At 41.6% G+C, this 11,131-nt stretch overlaps 1 protein-coding gene across 1 annotated transcript in view; it reads right to left on the minus strand.

Annotated features, from left to right (window-relative positions):
• Positions 1-2,502: 2,502 nt before the first annotated feature.
• TEK (TEK tyrosine kinase, endothelial) overlaps positions 2,503-11,131 on the minus strand; it is an 88,050-nt gene continuing 79,421 nt past the window's right edge. Inside the window, exons 19-24 of the mRNA XM_015418149.1 lie at positions 10,197-10,310; positions 7,878-7,948; positions 5,539-5,579; positions 3,817-3,913; positions 3,290-3,389; positions 2,503-2,729 (exon numbers count right to left, since the gene is read on the minus strand). Of these exons, the coding sequence (XP_015273635.1) occupies positions 2,655-2,729; positions 3,290-3,389; positions 3,817-3,913; positions 5,539-5,579; positions 7,878-7,948; positions 10,197-10,310 (498 nt within the window). The 3' untranslated portion in view covers positions 2,503-2,654. The remainder of the gene's footprint in view (positions 2,730-3,289; positions 3,390-3,816; positions 3,914-5,538; positions 5,580-7,877; positions 7,949-10,196; positions 10,311-11,131) is intronic.

The following is an 11,131-nucleotide window of genomic DNA, read 5'->3' on the forward strand; positions in this document are numbered from 1 at the left end:
TCCACCAAACCGACTTACCTTTAATCTACTTCCCCATTATCAGCTACATTTATTATTTATTATCTCATTTATACACTGCCTTTATCACAACTAGGGATGGGAACGAACTGGGAAAATGTGGTTCAGTTCGTGGCGTTCTCCGTTTGCGAACCGTGGACTGTCGTGAACTTGTAGCTGCCTCACAAACCAGTTCAGTTCATGAGGCGGGAGAATGCCCCCCCCCACGTACTAGAGACACAAAACTCACAGGGATCTCTGGCTGACTCCTGTAACTGCTCTCCAAGTTTGGTGAGGATTGGATTTATGGGGTCTGAGTTACAGCCCCTCCAAAGAAGATGCCCCCAGGAAAGTGCTTTCTGGGGAAATGATGCAGGTGGTCATTTTGACAGGCACAGGTTCGGGAGAGTATAGAGTAGACCCTGTGCGAACTAGAGACATCAGAGTTTTGGGAGACCTCTCCTGGATGCTCCTCTACATGCCCTCCAAGTCATTGCTTTGAAGTTTTGTAAACATTTTGATTGAGTGGAGAGAGGCTGGAAATGTATCCACTCACAAACTGGCACAAACCTCCACAAACAGCTTGAAAATTCATGCCAGTTGACCTGCCATGAACTTGACTTCACAAAGCACAAACCGGCCAAAATTCATCACAAACGTTAGTTTGTGAGCCAGTTCATGCCCATTCCTATTCACAACATAGAACTAAAGTGGCTTACATAATTCTCTTCTCCATTCTTACAACAGCCCTGTGAGGTAAGATAGGCTGAGAATTTGTAACTGGCCCAAGGTCGCTCAATGAGCTTCTACAGCAGAGTGGTAATTTGAAGCAGGATCTCCCAGACCCTAGTCTGAACTCTAACTACTACACAACACTGACTTTTGTGGAGTGTCTGCTTTTGAACAATAGCAACCAGCCAAGCCCAGGTAAGTTGTGTAAACTGTACGGTAGCCAGTGGCTCAGTAGTTGCTGCCAGGCCTGGCCATGATGAGTCCTCCCTCAATGACTAAAACATCCCTGGAAAGGACTCTGCCTCCTTCACCTGCTTTTTACTGACAGAAACCAAGCCTAGAATGCTGGGAACACTGTTGTGGTTGCCTTTGGTTGAGGCCAGCGACGGTTCCCTTACATCTGCCCGGCACCCTCCCGTCTCCCTCATGAAAATCTGAATGCTAGATATGCCATCTTGTTTAAAGTGTTTAAATATTTATGCTGAAAGTTTTAATATTGAATTTTGTAGTTTTAACTGGTTTTAAAATTGTATTGGATTTTATGTTGTTGTAAACCGCCTTGAGCCCCGCGTAAGCGGGGAAGGGCGGTTAAGAAATCGAATGAAATAAATAAAATAAATAAATGTCTTATTTTTTAACAAGTGAAATTAAAAAGATAACCAATACCAAATCAAGAGATGAAGATAAATTCATGTGAACTTGTGGTTGGGTGTCGTGCCATCCTTAACCGTTGCTATGTCAGAGGTGATGAAAGCCTCCTTAAATTAATTATGTTTTATTATTCTGTGTAAAATGCTTTGGGGACCCTTCAAACTGAAAGATGGAATAGAAATCAAATAAATAATATTTCTCAGTTGTGTAAGAGATATGAGAAGCAGTGGTATTGCTCTAGGATTACCTTGGCTTTGTACTTTGAATTGCAAGCATGATGTTGCGAGGTCCTAATAGTGAACTGGGGCCGCAGTGGCTCAGAGGTTAAGATGCTGAGCTGCAGACCGGAAAGTCAGCAGTTCGAGACCCTAGTGCCGTGTGACTGAGTGAGGTCCCATCTCTGGCCCCAGCTCCTGCCAACCTAGCAGTTCGAAAGCAAGAAATTGCAAGTAGATAAATAGGTACTACTTCAGTGGGAAGATAACAGCATCCTGTGTGCCTTGGTGTCTAGTCATGCCGGCCACATGACCACGGAAACATCTTCAGACAGTGCTGGCTCTTCGGCTTGGAAACAGAGATGAGCACTGCCCCCTAGAGTCAGATTCAACTAGCTTTTGAGCTAGGGAAACCTTTACCTTAATATTGAACTGGTGCTGTGGTCATTGTTTCTCTCTATGTCAAGGCTGTCCTAGGCAGATTGATGCAGCCTACATTAGTGGCAGATTTTGAAGTCCCATTAAAAAGCAGTAAATTCGTAATAACTTAGTCTATATTTTACAGTGAGCATGAAGTTTCTCTGTTATTTGTGTTTGTGTGTTATTTGAATATTCTCCTTTAGGTACCATCTCCAATCTTTCACTGTGCAGAGGCTCATGGGATTGCACTGGATCCAATTTTTTAGTTTAAAAAAATCAGTACATAATTGTCTATAAAACGTAGAACAATGTATTTATTTCAGCCCTTTTTCTCACTCCAAAAAGCATATATACGTCTGTCTGTGTATGTATATATGCTCTCTCTCTCTCTCTCTCTCTCTCTCTCTTTCTCTCTCTCTCTCTCTCTCTCTCTCTCACACACACACACACACACACACACACACACTTATGTACACAGTCCTACAGGATACTGAGACAGAACTCACTGTAAGATACTGATGTGTAGTTAAAAGGTCCTGTACAGAGAGCACGATATGTCATTTAACATCACTGCATGGTTTTTTTTTGTCCCAGAAGATCAAGGTATTTGGGTGCTTAAATAAATGAAGCTCTTCCATCCTAAGCAGCTTCTTCAGCAGAACAATCAATGCCTGCATAGGTGAACTTCTCATATAGGGTAGTGTTCACATATGTCTGGAAGAAAACAATCAGCAAAACAGGTTTTATTTCACACTTAGAAACCCATGTCAGTTCTTACTGTTGCACAGAATTCCAGCCCATTTCTTTTCCTTCTATCTTGAAACATCTTAGAACATGATCCAGCAGTGATATATGAAATATCATTTGGCTAACCCATCAGAATAAATACTCGGGAGAAATGACACTAACACAAACTATCTGTACATGCCAAGCTACCCAGGGGATGTGCATGTGGTACAGAAGCTGCCTATGGGACAAGATATTGGATCCTGTGGGAAATTTCTGTTGAAGGAAGGAAGGGAGGGACGGTTTTTACCAATCCCCTCTTGCTGCAGACCTCCAACTCTCCCACCATGCTATTCGGGGGGGGGGGTGTTCCACTGTCCCCAAGGCTGTGGGATGGGGAAGATGGGGAAGTCCCAGTCCGTTGACAGAATTCCCTTCCATCAGCAGAGATTTACTGTGGCATCTAAGCCAAAGTCTTGTACTGGCAACCATGTCACAAAGATAACCCTGTAATCAGGGCTGAGAATATTCTTTATTATCATCCATACCTTTCTTTCTTCCAACATTCTGTTCAGTGATACAAGTATCTGAGCGAATGACGGCCTCTCATAAGGCTTCTCTCTCCAGCATTGTCTCATCAGATCATAACTGAAGGAGGAGGAAGACTTACTATCAGACATAATAGCATATTTATGAATTAAAATACTTATTAACAGCTCACTTTAAACCTGGGATTATTCAGTAGATCTGATGGTCTACGAGACTCGTGAGCATAAAAAGCCCAGTCTTTCCCAAAGACCTCAAAAATTATCCTGTTGCAATGCCTTTTATGAGGCTCATAGAAGAAATTATGTCCCGCTCCTCTGAAAGCTCTCATAAGGTAAGTCTAGAATTTCACTTCCTGCTCTCTAAACAAAATGTATTGAAGTATATTGTATTCTTGTTAAGTCCACCTTCTCACTAACCTGAAGTAATCTTCCCTCTCCTCAACTACATGGATTGATTGGGGTCTTTCTAAAATGCCATCAGCCAAAGAAAGTGTAAAGAAGAAGCGTCTGAAAGATAAATTACTTACACCTCATCATCACAGTTGAGAGGTTTCTCCAGTCGGTATCCTTGTGGCAACTTCTCATAGAGTTCTGCACAAGTCATCCCACAGTATGGTGTTCCACCTAGAATAGAGGATTTAGTGATGCTTAAGGATTTTTGGTTTTGTTTTGTAATGTTATAAATGACATTTTTGTACTGTTAAAAATGACAGTGTGAGCAATTGCCTTCTAATAGTATCAATGATGCATCAACAGCTGGGGTCGGGGGTGGGGGATCAGATAATTGCCCTAGGCAAAGTTGAACCTCAAAGCCACCAATCCTAGCACAGGCCACCAGACATGTTTGCCAACCTCCAGGAGCTCAACAAACTTCCCATTATTGCTTTGGGATACAAAAATTGGCAATGCTGTCAAGTGCCAGGGAGGCTGCAGTAGATGGTTGGTGGATTGCAATTTGTCGAGATCTGTTTTAGGTTAAAAAGGAAGAACACTGCTTGAAGATGCTCTGTTTGGCAGTGAATTTGAAGAAGACCGAGCTTCCATTTCCTGTTAATTTGTAATGGGTAGCTGTGTTGGTCTGTAGCAGCGACATTAAACAGGAATCCAGCAGCACAAAATTTATAACAGCATAAGCTTTTGTGAGTCAGAGTTCACTTCATTAAATACACTAGAGTTTATATCTATTAGGTTAAATATAAAAGCATTGAGCTAATGTGTATATACTCCAAGGCATCTGGTAGCAAGATTGGGGTGGAGACTTACCAGGAGAAAGAGAAAGGCCCAGGGCCACATTGTCAGCATTGCACAGGAAGTGACATTATCATGTCAACGATTTCCAAGTGATGCTCTGGTATTTGGGCAAAAGCCAACATCTACCATAGGGTTTTTGCCCAAATACCAGAGTGTTACCTGGAAGTTGCTGGTGTCATGACATCACTTCCTGTGTGATGCCACCAACACAGCTTGGGCCTTCCTCTTTCTACTGATAAGTCCCCCTGCCAGCCAACATGGGGTGTCTGGCAACTCTGTCATAAATTGCTTACTGAAAATATCAGTTCAGTGTACAACGGCAGAAGAAAAGGTAAATTTCACAAGGGGTTATTAGGAAAGTGATCAAAAATAACACAGCCAGTATCATAATGTGTTGTCATGTTAGGAATCCGATGTACAGTTCTGGTTGCCCCATTTTAAAAGGGTATTCTGGAGCTGGAAAAGATACAGGAAATGATAATTAAAATAATAATAAAGAGGTCAAAGCACTTTGTCTAAGAGGAAAAACTCACACATCAATAAAAAGAGATGAATGGTGCAGAGAGAGGGACATTTTCCCTCTCCTATAATAATATAATATAGTAAGAAAAACTTAGAATTATTATTGGAAATCGATTCAGGCCAGAAAACAGAAAGAATTTCTTCATAGAACACACAGAACGTTTGTAATTTGCTGCCATAAAAGGTGGTAGTGGCGTCCTGTGGCTTAGATAGCTTTCAAAGGAGGTTAAATAGTGATGAATCTTCAAATTGAACTGCTGCTCTTCCAGTTTACAAGCAGCATAACTTGGTTGTTGCTGGGGAGGAAGCAGTGGGGTAGGGCTGTAGCCTTCATGTCCTGCCTCTGGACCTCTCTCGAACATACAACTGGCCAATGTTGGGAATAGGATGCTGGACTAGATAACTTCTTTGTCTTGTCCAGCACAGCTCTCCTTAGGCTCTTCACGGAAATAATCATTCTAAAAATGGATACTTACCTAAGCTAACTATTTCCCATAAAAGCACACCATAGGACCACCTGCAAATGGGAAAAGAAATGCCATTAACACCTTAACATTAATTGTCTTTAGAGGACTAAATGTACAATGAAAACCTAATGCTGTATGGACAGACAAGGTATACTTGTTTCCGACATCCAAGCCATCTGATATCCTGGTACTAGATGTTAGTAAAAAATATTTTTCCATGATACAAAAGATAGATGATGGCATACAAAATAATAAATATTAAACCATCATTGATAAAAATGGGAAAGGATCTTTTAATTAACTGTCTTATTCCCCAAAGAAATAGGTAAAAGGTAAAGGTTCCCTTGCTCGAAAGCCAGTCGAGTCCGACTCTAGGGTTGCGGTGCTCATCTCCGTTTCAAAGCTGAAGAGCCAGTGCTGTCCGAAGAAGTTTCCGTGGTCATGTGGCTGGCATGACTAAACACCAAGGCGCACAGAACGCTGTTACCTTCCCACCAAAGTGGTACCTATTTATCTACTTGCACTTTCTTGCTTTCGAACTGCTAGGTTGGCAGGAGCTGGAACTAGAGATGGGAGCTCACTCCATCATGCGGCAACTCGGGTCTCAAACTGCTGAACTACTGACCTTCCACAGACTGCAGTTCAGCGTCTTAACCACTTGAGCCATCGCAGCTCCTTAAAGAAATAGAGTCCTGCTCTAATAATGACTTCCTGCTGCCTAACCCCCTCCCTCTACCTCACACTGCTTCTTACAAGCCCGTAGCTACAGTGGGGCCTCTCGGGGCCCGGTCCCCTGACTTCCCATCCAGCCCAGGCCCACCGACTTCCATTTTTAAAATGTTAATTATTGCACTCATTGCCGGCCATGCCCCCAGGTCCCGCCTGGAGGCTGGCATCCTTAGTCAGGAGGCATGAGAGGAGGGCCTGGTAGATTAAAAAATCCTGGCTATGGGGCTGGCTTCTTATTACTTCTAAGCAGATGATTAAATATAGAAAAATCTAGACCCCAGTCGAATGGCTGCAAAAATCTATCACAGATGTATAAAATTTTGCAGCTAAAAGAGTAATAGTTTTGCCATTATCTTCTAATAAATGAGGTAATTTCCCCACATGATCTACATTTTGGAGCATGTAAAAGAAAAAAGATTATCTAGGCTCAGAAAAGTAATTACATTCAAAGGTGTCTACAGGGTGTCTACACGACCTGCACCACAGTCACATGCTCTATCAGAGTATGTTATACTGATACCTCCCTTGCAAAACTCTAAATGGTAGGGCATTAAGGTCTGCCAACATAAAGGCATGCCTATAGCAAGGAAGAGTCAAATATGAGCAGCAATTGGGAAGCTCTCCAGGAGGAAGAATACCAGCAAGTTGAGTAGAACAAACATGTTGAACTCTACTGTTAAAACCATACTTAAATAGGTGTGTCTTAATCGTTCTCATGGCTTCCTATCTTGTAACTGAGTAAAGGAAGGAAAGACTGAGGAGCTGTAGTCATTGTTCAACAAGTTTATCCCAGTGAGAAACATAAGAATCCTCTCTGACTAAGCCGAGGTAGCCCTCTTGGGTGTCAGAGTGTATAATTTTAGCTTGAAGAGAAAAAGCCTTCAACCAAGCCCACCTATAGAAACTGCCTAACAGCTTGTAATGAACTTTAGGAGGACTGAGACCTCATTGTCCAAATAAACAGTCTGAATACACATTTTTAAAAAACCCAAACAATATTGCCAGAGATTGGCTAATACTAATACATTGAACTTTATACTTAAATATTTGTGTGAAAATTGCATTCTGTTCGTTTCTTTCTCAAATTGATATTTATTTATTTATTTTTATATTTATACCCCGCCCTCCCAAGCCCTCAGGGCGGCTTACAACAACATAAAAACTACAATGCAAAAAATGACAATCTTAAAACCATAGCAATAACAATATTAAAAGGTGGTAACAATAATAATCCGATTTCCAATAACAGATATCAATTTAACATTACATCTAAGATGGCACTCGACTTCCATGCCATCCTAATGGTCGATCCCGATCTAACATTGTCTGGGTGGCTCAGGCTGCTTTAAGATTTCCAGGGGCAGGGCATTCTCCCCCGGGGCGGCTCCTAATTGATATCTTACAGTGCTAATCAAACTTTTCAAGCAGATTTACAAAACTCAAAACTTTGTGCCATTCTTAATTGATTTTTATTTTTCCTTTCACTTTTGTGCTCTTTTTTTGCCATTCAGTTTTTCTCTTTTTCCTCACTGCATGGTCAAAGCCCAAAAGCACCTGTCTGTAATACTGTCCTGAAGAGAATATTATAAAAAGACTTAGAAAACTATAAAAACACTTACACATCACTGTTTGTAGTATACACACTGTAGTTTAGGGACTCAATTGCCATCCATCTCACTGGAAGCCTTCCCTAAAAAGACAAAAATTCTCATTTTATTACAGCATCTCATAGCAAGCTAAGCTGATAACATGTAGTAAATCCAAACAACAAGGGGGAAAGACTAGTGTCACAGGAATCCCAAATATACAAATTCCACTAGTAGAAAGCACCATCAAAAATTGTTTTGGCAATTTTTTAAAATAATACTTTATTCAACAATTATCATGAACTTACAAAAATTGTGTTACAAAAGTTAACATTCAAAAACCGTCTGAATTATTAACAACAAGCTGTGAACCGCGTATAAGGATATAAAAAGTAAATACCATAATATCATAACAATAAACTGTAATAATAAACTTAACCTAATGTGCCATTTATTACTAATACGAAATGATCATATTTATATCAGATTGATTTACTATGTTGATATTTGAAAAATTTGTATGACCTAAAACTGCTTGAACAAAAGGTGCCCATTTTTTGACAAAATAAAGTTTTCGCCTTTCTAAGTTAGGGTGTTCCAGTTCTACCGTCAATTTATCAAAAACAAAATAATCCCATGACTTATTACGCCAGTCATGTAAGTTAGGCGTTTTGGCAATTTTTGATGGTGCTTTCTACTAGTGGAATTTGTATATTTGGGATGCTGATAACATGAGCTATGATGTGTGCACAAAACTCGCCAGTCCAGAGCAGCTTCTACCCTCCATGCGTGCATTCCTCTGTACAAGTTGATTGTTTTCTCTGCACTCAAATGAATCAGCTGGAACACTTGATGTTGCCTTATTGTGAGATAACCATCGGACTATCGAGGTCAACTCTATCAAGAGCCAGTTTGGTGTAGTGGTTAAGAGAGGCGGACTCTAATCTGGGGAACCGGGTTTGATTCTCTACTCCTCCACATGCAGCTAGCTGGGTGACTTTGGATCAGTCACAGTTCTCTCAGAGGTGTTCTCTCAAGAGCTGTTTTCTCAGCCCCACCTACCTCGCAGGCAATGGTCCCTCTAAGCTGTGGAGTCTTGTGAGCAAAAATCCTACTTTGTGAGCTACTGGCATTAAAGTTGTGAGCGAGCGATTTGGCTACTGCATAAATTAGTTTGCTCTGGAGCCTTCTTCCTGAGCAAAGACAAAAATGTGTGAGCTGGAGGCTAAAAAACTGTGAGCTAACTCACACTAACTCAGCTTAGAGGGAACACTGCTCACAGGGTATCTGTTGTGGGAAGAGGAAGGGAAGGGGATTGTAAGCTGCTCTGAGACTGTGAATGAAAGGCGGGGTATAAATCCAACCCTTATTTTCCTCCTCCTCCTCCTGTCTGTTCAGCTGGCAGTGAGTCTCCAAGATCTCAGGCAGAGGCCTGTCCTGTCACCTCCTGTCTGTCTCATTTCACTGGAGATGTTGGGGATTCATTCACATGCAAAGCAGATGCTCTTCCTCTGGGCCACAGCTTGTCCCTTGAAATGCAACTAATGAAGACCTGCTTGCTCAAGAGATCCTGGTGTGAGCATGACTGTTTGTAGTAAAGTACAGGTGGCATTTATAAGCTCTTTCCCAGTTGTATAAATATAGCCAGTGTGTGCTCTGGAGTTGCTGCCGGACAGCTGATCAGACTCCATTGAGATCCATGGAAATACAAGATATGTCACACAATTTTTTTTTTAGTTTTATAAAGAACAAACGAAGAAGTACTAAAGACAAGAGGAAAAAGTGAGGAAAAATCCGAAGAGCCGTGAGGCAAATAGCCAAAAAAGCGAACCGATCACACTGACAGAAAGAAGTCTTTCCAATGCGGCGGTAAGAAAGGAACTGGCGGGATGTCCGCGACCTCTCCTCTGGGCACGCGTGGTGGGGTTCTTGCGCATGCCCGAGGTCTGGGCGCGAAAATCCGTTAAAGAGCTTGCCACAATGCCGATCGATCCAGCGCGTGCGCACTGAATCCCATGGGTGTGAATGCACAGGTGACCACTCGAAGATCACCAGTTACAGGTAAGCAATCTGTTTTTATCAGCCCTCAACAGGTAAAACCTATACATCACTAAACCCAATACATTCCCACTTAAACTGGTTTACATTTCATCCTATATACTAAGCTGAAGAAAGTCTCATGAATTTCAAGGGTATTTACTTACAAGTAAATGTGCCTTTGTCCCACTGATTATCTGAACTAAGTCTAGGTTTACGTTCTGCTTTTTCTTTTTAAAAAAGTGTCTCGTTTTTATGGGTAACACCATAATGTGACAGATGCCTCTGTACAAGAAAATTTATTTTGGCTCTTACCATAGTCTTCTTAACATAAACCTCTTGGCCTCTGGACAATCCAAAGTCTGCAATTTTTGCAACATAATTTTCTCCAACCAAGATATTTCTTGCCGCCAGATCCCGATGGATAAACTAAAGGAAAAAAAAATTAAATTCTGGACCTTAGCTTGCACCTTATATTTAATTCTGCCCACTTTTGCAGAAACTCAGAAGACAGTTCAAAAGGAATGTTTTCTATAAGTTGAACATTATATATAAGTTGAACAATATATTTTGAAGTGCTTGATAGGACCCACAAACCCACGAAAAGAGGAACACAACTGTAAGAACTACTAAATGAAACTATATTCTTATTTCAAGAATTTTTGCCATCCAGTTCAATGGATAAACAAGAAGCATTGTGGCCTGGGACGCTAGATTTTAAAAGTTCAGCCCCAAAGTATTTAGAGTTAGCATGTAGCCATTAGGGTGTTGGACCAGAATGGAGGAGACCCGATTCAAATCCTCATTCTGCCTTGCTGGTTGACTTCGGGCCCCCGCTGCCACTCTGTCTCAACCTAACCTGCCTCACAGGGTCCTCGTGAGGATACAATGGAAGGGAGAACATGTACATTGCCCTCAACAACTTGGAGGAAGGGTAGGATTAAAATGTACTAAATGAATACCAAATAAATGACTTTTAGACAAGTCTCATTCAGCAGTTTAATGGCAACCTCCAGTGTTTTTAAACCCGCTTCTGAATCAGGGCATGGGGCACTGGTGACTTCTCCCATCGGTCATCCCCGTCCACCCCCAATTATTTCATCTCTCCTCCCCCTTGATTGTTGAACAGCACCCAAGTCTTCCTCAGTGCAGCTGCTTGATAACAGTTGGGCAGGAGAGGGGTACTCAAGAGGATGCAGAGACTTCATGAGAAGAAACGACCCCTGTCCTTCCAATTCAGTAACAAGTAG

The sequence above is a fragment of the Gekko japonicus genome, unplaced genomic scaffold (assembly GCF_001447785.1).
Source record: "Gekko japonicus isolate JY-2015 unplaced genomic scaffold, Gekko_japonicus_V1.1 scaffold1798, whole genome shotgun sequence".
In the NCBI taxonomy this organism is placed as follows: domain Eukaryota; kingdom Metazoa; phylum Chordata; class Lepidosauria; order Squamata; family Gekkonidae; genus Gekko; species Gekko japonicus.